At 43.3% G+C, this 12,519-nt stretch overlaps 1 protein-coding gene across 1 annotated transcript in view; it reads left to right on the top strand.

Annotated features, from left to right (window-relative positions):
* ino80 (INO80 complex ATPase subunit) overlaps window positions 1–12,519 on the top strand; it is a 46,215-nt gene that overhangs the window by 15,446 nt on the left and 18,250 nt on the right. The window contains exons 26-27 of the mRNA XM_074685118.1: window positions 3,209–3,349; window positions 3,958–4,183. Coding sequence (XP_074541219.1) covers window positions 3,209–3,349; window positions 3,958–4,183 — 367 coding nt within the window. The remainder of the gene's footprint in view (window positions 1–3,208; window positions 3,350–3,957; window positions 4,184–12,519) is intronic.

Below are 12,519 nucleotides of genomic sequence, written 5' to 3'. Positions count from 1 at the left end.
ATCTGGAACACTCAGCATCGATAAGTTATAAACATGCATTTTAACTGCATGTTTCACCAAAATGTTTAGATAAGTCAGAATCAGAAACAGCTTGAATATATTTTTACTTAGGCTCACATTTTCTATTTTTACAGATAATATCTGGAGTTACAAGTAACAGTTCAATAGTTAATAAAATGAATATAATTCAACAGTGTAAAAGGATGCCAATATATCCATGGTGGAGATGGTTTGCAAATACTTTTTGTCCTGAAAGTATAAATTAGGGCTGAACAATTTTGGATTATAATATAATTGCGATTTTTTTTTTTTTTACCAATATTGCGATTGCAATTTAGCATGCAATTTTATTTTTTTTTATTTTTTTTATTTCATTTTTATATTTCATTTTTTTTGCATTATTCACTAAAACAATTTATAAAATCATTCTATATCATTCTATAGTATGAAGGCTAGGCCTACATGTTGTGATGAAATGAAATAGACTGAAGGTTTGTGTACATTTTATAAATTGCAGACTCTGCGATTTGAAAATTGCACTCTGTTACATTGCGATGTTGGTGTAAATTGGATTAATTGTTCAGCCCTAGTATAAATTATATATTTATCAGAACTGCAATAAGCTCATGCTTATTGCAGTTCTGATACTTTTACACAGTGAACAGGGAGCATCTAGGCAAATCTGAAAAAGATATTAAATTATAAACCCATATTCTACTGGTGCAGTTGGTGTTTGTGTGTTGGGGTTATTGTGCATGAATCAGGATACAGGGTGATATGAAACCGGCTCAGCTGTCCATCGGTCTTTCAACAGCCCATAAGCTAAGATACTTAACAGGAAATGTGGTTCTGAGAACACTGACATTAGTAACAAGAGCTGGATGGGACGCGCTGCAAGATCTGGAAAGAGCGGTTGTTCTTTCTATTCTGGCGTTTGATAAATCTAGCACATCTCAGCTATTTCTTGCTGCATCCAAATGTTTTTGTATGTATTGGGTTCTGCAGAGGAAAACAGCAGGGTTACATTGAGACAGCACATATTTACTCTGTTTTTTGTATTTGACAAATGGAAGCCTGATTGTTAGGTAAGAGGCAGCACAGAGCCAGTACAAATATGCAGTTTGTGAACAGCTGCAGTCTGCAGATAGACTGCAAGGTCACTGTGGAAAGAGGGTTTTAGTAATTCTGCAAAGGTAAAAAAATAAATAAATAAAAGCAGTCTTCTAAACTGCTCTCCCAGCAAACAGCTACCAGCTTGCAGATAGGTATCAAATTCCATCCTCTCCCAAATGTAACTGAACTACTTTGGTGGAAAAGCCTCAAGAGAAAATGCTCTTAGGGTAATTCCATCCTTCTCTTCCTCTCTCAGCCTCATCGCTGAGTCAGGCAGTCCCCTGATGGCTTAGGTTCCCCCCTGGAGCGCCTTCAAGAACGAAAGGGCAACAAAATCTTAAAGCAAGTTCAAATATTCGAGTCAGAGAGAAACTTTCAGACACCTGGGGATCTTACTCTGCACCGTATGACCGCGCTGACCCCAGACTCCCACTGCAGCTCCTCGAAATTGCTCACCCCCACAGTTAAGAGCAACTTCTTTCAACTGCGAGTTTTTCTTTTTAAGCTGTGTGAAGCTGGCAAACAGTGCCGCTTCTCTCTGCTTGGCTCATCTCTTCTTCTCCAGCCGTAACTGTATGCCCGGTGTTGCTTTCAGCTATCCTGCCGCTCTGACGGAGGAATTGAGAGAACAAGGCGGCTCTGAAGAAGACCTCCTGTGCATTTTTCATTCTTTTAGCTTTAGGGTAAAGCTTCAAACGGCTGTCTGTCCGCATGAATCACAAACTATAGACCATTTTTGAGACTTTTTTTGATGTTACACTGTACTAATTTTATCATACAGTACAGATGAAGAGATGAAGTTTCTTCTGCTCTCAGTTAACCTGTCCATCTTTTTTTGTCTCTCCATCTATTCTGTATCTTAAGCTCAGACATAACTGCACTCGCTTTAGCTCCCACACAGGAAACTATCAAACCATTGGAGGACATCAAGACTTCAGCTTCAGACTTACACATTGAACCCTGATGTGGCCTGATATCAGTGTATCAGAGTATGATTCACATCACAGTACATTGTTGTGGAAGAGAAAGAGACTCAGCTTGAAAACATACAACGGAATGGGAGCCAATCAGAGCTTTATTGTGTTCTTGGGCAGGATCAGAGATGACTGCCTTATTATTACGCCTCAGTGTGTTACACATTGCACACAAGGTATAACCAGGGCGTAGATATCCCACCTTGAAATGGTTGTATGTTAGAGCCAGTATATGGCCTAATGACATACAAAAGTGCTAAAAAGATGTTTAATTTTCAACAATTACTCTCAAAATGTGTGTAAAAGTCTTCTACTCGTTGTCTGTAGCAGTAAAAACTTGGATTGTGTTTCTTTGGTGATACTTATCTGTCATCTTCCTTAACTGGTGTTTGTGTTGCTTTATAGAAACAGGTTTAAGATGATGCCAAACAATATCCAAACAAGGTGAAAGAGGCCTTTATTTTACAAATTCTGCCATTAGATGGCACTGTGCATCCATCCTATTTTGCTGTCACACTTAATCCACACAGAACTTTTTAGGTGAATTGAAACTTGTGTCATTTCCTCTGAATTATTCTGAATAATTCATTATGTGTTATCAAGGGTCATTTTAAATATGAATAATTGTATTTGATTTAATAGGGAAAAAGAAAGAAAGACTCATCATCTGAAGGATTGCGAAGTATGCACTGAAAATCATATGAGTGGCATAATGATACACTTTACGTAACGATTTAAGCGTTTGGCTGGAAGTTAATATGACGTGTCAGGAATGTAGCCAGTGAAACATAAATATACAGTCAAAGCAGATTATAAAAAACATGAGCCGTGCACTCAGTCACCTCTACAAGCGTTTGGTTAGGTCAGTGATGTTGAGCTGTACTTCTGACATTTGGTGCTTTTTTATTCTAATAATTACTATAATTCTAACTTTGACACATTCAAAGCAGCAATCACAGTCATGCCAGCAGGAGGAGGCGCGTCAATAAGATGCCTCGGAAATAACTAGCAATTTCTACCACTCAGATATAATCACAATGCTGGATCGTAATGTCAGTGTGTGTGTGTGTGTGTGTGTGTGTGTGTGTGTGTGTGTGTGTGTGTGTGTGTGTGTGTCACAGGAGCTGATATTCACAGCCCACAGACCCGGCATCCTTGGACACACAGACGTGATGATCCACAGTCGAAGCTTTGCCGCCTCCACACTGCGGCCCTGTCAGCCCACGCTGCCACCCAAGTTCCTGCTGACTGCCACACCCAGGGTATGTGTGTCTTTTTGTGTATGTGTGTGTGTTGAAGCAGCAAGCAGACAAAAAAAGCTCTCTGTGTGTTTGTGTGTGAGAGATTCCTGGCCAGTGCGAGACATACAAGCATTTGGGTGGTCGTGGAAGAGGTTAGCACTGAGTACATTGCCTTTATAGGCCTCCAACAATGAGAAACTCCTGTCTACAGTGTGTGAGTGTGTGTGTGTATGTTCAAATGTGAGTGTGTGTGGTTGGGGTGTGGGGTGACCGCTGTGGTTTCCAGCTGCATTTAAAACAAACAGAAGCTCTAAAAAAGGGCTTCCAACTCAGGGCCACCAGTTCTTAAGCTTCCTTTTGCCTCCTCCTATACAAACACACACACACACACACACACACACACACACACATATATATATATATATATATATATATATATATATATTTTAGAACCTGCTGATTCAGGAAAACATCCTCAGTGGTATTTTTTGGAGGTTTTCAGAAACAAATGTACAGCTAAGAGAAGTAGTAAGTAGTAGTGAAAGTAGTGAAATCTTACACTTCTGCTACGCAGTATCATCTTTTGTTTCAAATATAGAAACCCTCATCCTCCTTATGTGGTTTCCTAGGTGACAGTAGTTCCCATGGAGCGTTATTGTGACGACCGCAGCGCTGAGTACGAGTGGCGGGTGACACGCGCTGGAGGGGGCACCATCTTCAAACAGTGCTTCCTTTACGGCACGCCTGACCTCGCCTCAGACTGGCAAACCAGGGCCAACTCCTTTCACCCACAATGCCCTGGGGGCATGATGGCGATCTACCCGCGACATGGATGGTCCTTCATACGGATACCTGGTAAGAAAATTTGAGTTTCTACTCCCAGATGGAGTGTCATTGCTCTATTTCAGCGTCTCTTGAAATGTTGTTATGTCCCAGTGAACACAAAGACGGCGAGGTGTTCTGCTTCAGCGCACACTTGTTTCCAAAATCAAAAATAAGCAATTAACACCATAAAAAAATTGGGGTTAAACTTGACATAAAACCATGAAAACATAAATTTTTGAACTGTTTTCATTTTCTTTGTTGCCAAAAGACAACAAAAAATGTGTTGCGGAGGCCATAATAATCACATTATCAGCAGCAGCAGATTAATTTGGGGAACACAATATGTACACATAGATGGTCCAATTCTTTTTAAATCTTTTAGCTAAATTCAGTTTTGTATGCTGTTTTTGTCCTTTTTTTTTTGTTTGGGATTAGTCCATTAGTGTATTCTTTTTGCAGTGGTCCATTGCACTACTAATTTGGGGATAATAGGCTAAGAAGTTTGTGAACTCCTGTGCTAACCCACTGCTGTGAAGCTTAGACCATCCATGAGCCCTTTTCACACATGCCCTACACTCCTTACAATTTCCTGAAATTGTATAGGTAAACTGCGTCAACACAAGCATCTCCACCCGATGTTGTCCAGAGTTTTTCTTGGGAAGTGAAAAGTGAAATGCCTGTTTGTTGTGACACCTCCCCTCCCTCTTGCGTATGCAACCCAGCCCCTGTCCTTCACCTAAGGCAAACATATTTTGAGTTTTGAAAGCTCATGCAGCACAGATGATCTCTTACAGTGAGGTGCATGTGTGAAAGACAAGTCACTAAAGTCATTGGGCTTCAAAGGGAATCTATCTTGAAAATATCTGGGGTTCATGTGTGAAACAGTTACATAGCCTGCATTAAAAAAAAGCATGCAAGCAAAGATTCTGTATCACAAGCTTGAAAAATTCTACTGACAGTCTTATCAAACAGTGGATTTCCAGTTTTTGACAGAAGTGTGATATACGAGCCCGTGGGAGAATCTGCAAAGGCCAGCGCAGGGTCAACAGGGCAGAGCCGGGCACATCACCCTCCTCTGTCACTGCCTGTCTGTCTGCCAGGCAGCCGATCCCTCACAATCTCCTACTGAGATAAAATGCTGTTGCAAAAGTTCCCCCCACATAAACACATATCAGTGTTTTCCACTGAGGTGTGAATTCAGGATTGTGGGTGTACGTGTGCGCTTTATCGGAAGAGCTCAGCTCGTTGAGGTGGAGGTCAGCTGGAGCAGAGCGGGAGCTGATTCGCTGCCAGGGTTCGGAGAGCTGATGGATGTCCAGGGTGAGGGAGGCCATTGCAGTTTTACAGACAACACTTCCCTTCCCACTGACCTGCACAAACCCACAGATTCTGATAAACTGGCTCCGCTGTGGATTATGATGATGACTTGTTTTTTTCCCGTTTTGGGTTGTAACTGAGAATCCTGGCACTAAATTGACACGTTTGTTTTTTCATGAGACTTGTTTTACGGCTACATGTAATCTATAACCTTTGTTATCACATCCCTCCTTTAAATCCTTTACTCACTACTTAACAAATTGCAACATCCTAATTGTTTGATTTCTCTCATTGGTGTACACAAGCGCCCGTCGGGGTGTTTGTGTGAAAAAGTGAGAACCAAACAAGTGTTTGTGTATCAGTGTGAGAACAGTCTGAAAGCTCTTGTGAAGTTCTACGGAGGCAGACAAAGCGAGGAAGTTTAGCTGCTGGTCATTGTTCAAGTGCTCAGTTAGGTAACACTAATAGATGGTCCGTCTGTGTGGGTGTGTGTTTGTGTGTGTGTGTGAGAGTGTACTATCGGGTCTATTCAGCACTCACACAGGGGCCTGAGGTGTCTCTCACCTCTGCACACGCACTCTCCCACGCTCACCAGCGTTGCTCCTTACTTCACACACACACACACACACCACCCCAAGGACGCGCTGCAGCTCCTGCGAGCAGACAGAGGGCTGCACACTGGTCTGAAATCAGTATCCAGGCCGCGGCCTTACAGTCCGGGTCTGGTCTCCCACCTCTTTCTCAGCCTCAGTAGGAAGGAAGTGACCCAACAGTCCGGCACCCGTTCCTCCGCTGAACACATTGTTGCCACATCAAGGCCCAGATATGTACAGTAGCCCGGCTGAAGTTTCCCAGCCTCCCTCTCCTCTGCGCTCCCAGCCCCACACCTCCCAGAACAAATGGCACAGCTGAATAACTGTTTGTTTTGAGCGCCATGGCGTGAGTACGGCTGCCCGCTGATATCGACTGAGGAATCTAATCAGAGGGTTTATTAAGAATCAGGCCACAGAGGAGGAAAAAACAATTGAGGCTGGAATGCCTTAGGTTTTCCAATTTTGTTTGTTGGTTTATGACGTGCCTGTGACAGCAGAAGATGCTTCATTGAAAAAAACATCACACGAGCTTCTCTTTGATGATATTCACTTTGATTTGCACTTTTCCCACTCTACGGAGACTGTTCTCCAAGAAGAAAGATGCATGCTGGGTAATCTCAGCCATGACTGCACCCGCGCAACCAACACACACCAGCAAAAGAGGTTTTGGCTGAAGATTTCAGAACCCTCAAAGTCTTGTTTGTTCGCTAGATTGTCCTGCGGTCACCGTTCTTTCATTCTTAGATTCTTCACATGCAGCAGCTTTATTTTCAAACAGTGGCTCATTTCATGGAGAGTGAATAGTTTTGCGTGCTGTCGAAGTATTTGCAGAACATTCCTGCGTGACACAGAAATAAGCTCCCTGGCTGTTTGTGTGGCCCCTCATGTCGTTTGCTGTAATTAGAAGGAGCTGCTCCACAAAATGATGGCCTTCTCACTATAGCCCCGACTCTTGACTCTTTTTTCGAGCATCGTCTCTCGCTGGGAATCGACTGTCACTGCTGTGTCTGTGTGAAGGAGACAGAAAAGGGGCTTGTGCATTTGTGTCTCTCTGCTGGGCTAGACCAGTCAGGTTTGGCCCGGCAGCCTGCACCAGTCTGTGGGAAATGCAGCCCTGCCTTCCTGTCCCTTCAAAGAAACTCTGCTCTCCAGCAAAATGGCAGGAAGTTTCCCTCGGCTCTATGATAGACAGGCACGAAGAAACAACCCTGCCTTACCACACCACCGTCTGCCCCTCTCAGTCTGTGTTAGAGCTGGCACCGCTGCCTGTCTGCGGGAATTTTGGCTGTTTTTACCCACTGAAAAAAATCTGAATAAAAGATCCAGTCAAGTGTGTAAAGGATGTTTTGATTTCCGACTCTAATTTGTGGCCACCAATGTGCCATGAGTGTTCACTGATACTGGAAAAGTCTTAAACCTGACTGAAGGGGGAGACATTAGCCACATTTCACATCTTATGGTGAGATCTTTGTAAAGGGAGCCAAGTAATATGTAGCTTACTCTGTGCTTTGGCCAGTTAGCTTCCATCTGCGGTGTGTGTCGAGTCAGTGCTGGCCAAGAGTAACTAGCAGTAATCTATCTTAATGACAGAGTTCACCCTGGGCTGCTGTGCTGTGGTGGGGTGAGATTCCCCTCCACGGAGCTCCGAGTCCTCATCAGACTGTCTGTCTCTTCCCCTGCTTAACCGCTCCTAGAGAAACGAGAGAATCGTCTCCTCGCATGTTTGAGAGGAGACAGTGATGCATTTGCAAACATGTCCTATAAGCACACACACACACACACACACACACACACACACACACATAATCACAGCCCATCACTCACTTTCTGTCACAAATAGTCACGTAGTTACATTTGTGGGCCTTTTGGGAATGTGTGTTTGTTACTTCTCTCCTTCTGGTGAACTCGCAAAAAGACTTTCCTTTTAGCATCTGTGAAACTTTACGAAACCCTAAAAAGGAGCTAAACTCACGTTTTTGTCACTTTCCAATCCTCCTGCTGGCATCTGGCTCTTAGCTGCACTGATGCTGCGTCTGCAAGAAAATTAAGTTTCAGTCTGACTTTTGTCGATATGTGCAGCAGCAGCAGAGCAGTGTCAGGGTAATATTTCCATCATAAGCAGTGCAGAACAAGTGTTACCCATTGACTTATTGATTGCACAGTGTAATGTATCATTATACAGTGAGGGGCTGACGCTTGCTTCGATCCCTCCATCTGTCTCTCTTTCTCACATATCCATCCATCCGTCTTCTTTTATCAGCACGGGACCTTTTTTTCCCCACTGCAGTTCATCTCCTCCTTCTGCATCCAGTCTGGCCTGCTTCCCATCCTGGTGAGAGCAGCTCCTGCTTTTGGCTATGGCAGCAGTAGAAGCAGAGGGGAAGGGGGACAGGACAGGACTGGACAGAAGATTGTAGCGGCGTATTAATGAAATTAGCGCCGTAGTTGGTTTGGGAGTATCAGGCGCCAGGCACCAGGGCTGGGCCGGGGTTAATTAGCTGGCAGCAGGCCTCTAATTGGGTCAGGACCGTGTCAGGCCCCTGGCTCTGGCCCTACAGGGATTGGATTACACTGTCGGGGGACAGACAGTGAGGGGAGGGGATGGAGAGGGTGCAGTGGATGTGGTAGAAAAGGAGGGGAGAGGAGGGACAGGGGAGTGTAGTTTAATCTGCCAGCAGGAGGTACGGAGCGGAGGAGGAGGAGGAGGGCTGGCTGAATACCGCTGTTAGACTGGATTGGATTTAGGTGGGTGGGGGGCAGGGCAGGTGGCGAAGCTTGATATGTGTATCCATGGCAACGGCAGAGTGGTGTGACACCAAGTGGGATTTGCTTGTGTTTTGGGGTGTGGTCTCGGCACAGTCTTTCCCTTCCCCGTCAAGAATTAGAAAGTTGTTTTTGTGCATCTTGAAGCATTTTTCATTTTTGAAATCCTTCCTCCTGGTTTCTCTGCTGCTCGAAATCGGAGTCCCTTTTTTTTATCCTTCAGCTACACATAATGTGTTGTTGCTGGGTAAACAAACCATAAAGACCAATTTATTCCCAGCAACACACGTGTTAGATGCGTCAACACGTCCATTTAACCCCTTTGAGCGCTCCATATTTCATGTTACATGATCACCTCTCTCATTTGTGACCACAGTGCAGCCACTCTCAGCTTATATTCAGCATTAGGTGTAACGTGGAATGAGGCAGACCACCAAAGCCGTCCCAAATTGTAATTATTCATTCTCTTGGCTCGGCTTTATGGGACATGGCAGCGATATTTAGAAACAGGGATTTTTTTGCTTGCTGCGCTAAATGTTTTGAACCCGACCACCTCCCTCACTCTATAAGCCACACAGCGAGGTCTCTGGGAGTTGGGGTCATTTCTGCACCAAAATCATTTTTCTACTACTCTTAATATCTCTGATGGACATCTGTGTCCTTGGTTTGGTTTGATTATTTAGCACCTTCTTTCAGTAGCAATCATTTCTCTGCAGAGTGAATGGCACTGAATATTAGTTATGATAGTGATCAGATGGTGCACTCAGCTGGACATAAAGATTAAATGTGGGAGATATCATCAGTGTAGTGCAATATCAGATTTCTTAAGGAGCAGAGCTGCTCGGCTAACAACTGTCTCCTTTATAATCCTGCCATAAACAAGAGGATTAGCTCGACTGACATGTCTCCTCTTACAGAAATAATGGCATCCAACTGCTTAATATGGGATTTTCAGATTTACAGTATATGTGCCTCAAGAATTAGATTAAATACGTACAATATTTAGACCTGTTTGGCCACAGAGACCCTTAGACGGGGGCTTTAACTCATCTTCAAATGACATCAGAGTCTGGAGGCTTAGATTTAATCTGCTAAACTGAAACAGATTGGTGGCAGAGGTTGAGCAATATTGCCTTTAAATGTACATTGCTGAGTCGGTGGTTTGCATTTTGGTGTTTGGCAGCAGCGCTAGAGATGAGTACCCTTGACTGAGCAGCAACCCTGGTTAGACTGGCACCTGCGGTAAAGAGGCCCCGTCTGATCCGGACCACAACATCACCACCGCTGCCACAGCGCTAATACCGCTTCAGTTTAACCGGAGCCACCACAGACCCCCTTCATCCTCTGTGTGGAAACATTTCCTTTAAAACCTCACATGACTAATGTCTCACTCTGGCTTCCCTTTTGCTTTCAGCTTTGTTCAGTTTTTGTTCAATCTTCTTGACGCCAGGGCCTGTTACTGGTCTACCATAGGACCAGGGTTGTGAATCTGTTATGTCCTTGTCTCTTGATACACAAACTTAACTACAGACATGTGTAGAAGCATCCTTATATAGGTTGATTTTTTAAGTTTAGTTTAGGGATGCACAGTATTATCGGTACAATATCGGTATCGGCTGACAAAAGCTTAAAAACACATTTATCGCTATCGGCAGATATAAAAATTTCTGCCGATATGCACAGCCGATAAGGTGCTATTCAGTTAGGATTATTATTATTTTCCATCTGAAAAATAAGCTCCTTAAATAAAATGTAGCACTTCATTTATTTGCATTGCAGAGCTCTGTGTCTGTCACCAGGTTGTTACAGTAGCTCTAAAATAATCAAATGCAACTTAGTTATGTTTAAAAATGCATTGTACATTTAAAGTTCATGTGATCTAAAGAAATTATTTTTCTGTATTTCAATACTGAATGTCTCGAGTTTGAAAAAATAATGCATTTCTTATTTATGGTAAAATCTAATGTTTTTTTGTCTTGTTTTATGTGTGTTTCTTAAGACCGTCACAATAAGAGTAACATATAAATTCCAGTACAGGATAAACTTAGCTTTCTTTACAGTGAAAAAAATAAACAAACTTGTGTTTATCGGTATCGGTATCAGCCAAAAGGGGTTTCGATATATCGGATATCGGCAAAAATCCAAAATCGTGCATCCCTAGTTTAGTTGGTTAATTTTAGTGATTGTTGTGTTTTTGACATCATTACATTGGTTACATTCATGACCCTCCTTGTTTCTCTACCTCCCTTTCCTTTGGTCTGATCCATTTTGTTCCCACTCGAGGAACCAATGAGAGATGAACACAAGTGAAAAACAACTCTGTCTCCAATCCTCCATCTTTATGGAGGAAGGAAAATCAGAGACTTGGATAAATGAAACCTGAATTCAGACCTCGTCTTGTCAGCTCCATGACTGTGCGTGTGAGGCTGAATGTGTTTGACAAACTGACCCCACTCCACAGTGACCCGAAGGTGAGACCTCCAAATCCTCCCCTGAGTGTTTCCCCTGTTCATTGGTTCCATTAGTTCCTCTTTAACACCTCTGCCGGGCCTGACCTTTGTTTTGGGTCAGGTCAGCGGTCAGGGTTCAGCTTGAGTACACATTAGCATAGACTACTGCTGGTTCAAAATAGGGGAAAATGCGTTGTTTTAGAGTATTGTTGGCTAGTTAAGCATAAATGAGCACCTTTAATTGTTTTGATGTGGTTTCACAGATGGGTGATGTGGCAGACTTTTTCATTTCCATCTGTTTTCACAGCTTTAGTTTAAATTTTCTGACCTCATGTTTGGGATAAATGGAGCGTGATTTAAACGCGGTTGGTTACATTTCAGTGACAAAGCAAGGAAATAAGACATGGAAATATTTATAGGCTGATGTTTTCACTGCACAAAAGGGCTTGGGAACAAGTGTCCAAGTCTTGGGCAAGACAGACCGAGCCTGACTCTCCCATAGGGACTCTCTTGTAACCCCGGCCTGACCCTGTCCCCTGACCCTGGACCTGGCCTTAGGTTCTCCACGCTCAGGGTCACGACCCCTTGCTCAAACACCATAGTGTGCCTGTCACTGGGTCGATGGCGACCATTGTGCCAGATGACGTTAATTCCTCATCAGCTGGACGTTGAGGGCGCAGACCTTGCCCCTTGTACGTGGTCCGTCATACAAGGTTTGAAGAACACCCAATGTGGTGTTGGAAGACCAACTGCTGGGCTGATTTGTCCCACTTCTTCGGTGCTTAAAATATTCCATAAATCGCCCTTTGTAACAAATCCTCTTTTATTCTTCTCCACCATCATTTTGCTTCCTTTAGAAGTCGTGTCAATAAGACCTCGCGCTTCATTAAAACAATCACCAGATCAGGAACAGATTTAGGAGGATTGATCTCCAGGCTGATCCTCTCTGGAGAAAGGATCTTCATCCCAGAAAATCCAGTCTTATTGGGGACTTGTATTGATTATTGGAGTGTGAATAACATCTGAATTGATTCGAAGGCTGTCTTTATTCTCCCACAGAGCAGATGTGCCAAGTTATTTGTGAGCACACTAAATATTTGCAAGAAGGATGAGCATGCAGTAATGAGGAGTTTTGGCTGCAGAACACTCACATATTTGCATACAGCTTATCAAAAAAGGGATTTTTAAAGTTCTTAAAAATAATTTTAAGCTGGTTCTTCAAGAGACTGAAATGAGTTCAGAT

The sequence above is a fragment of the Halichoeres trimaculatus genome, unplaced genomic scaffold (genome assembly GCF_033239565.1).
Source record: "Halichoeres trimaculatus isolate MK-OKI-2021-1 unplaced genomic scaffold, fHalTri1.1 fHalTri1_scaffold_13, whole genome shotgun sequence".
Lineage (NCBI taxonomy): Eukaryota > Metazoa > Chordata > Actinopteri > Labriformes > Labridae > Halichoeres > Halichoeres trimaculatus.
Note: the sequence above shows the minus strand (reverse complement) of the source record. Positions and strands in the feature narration are given on the sequence as shown.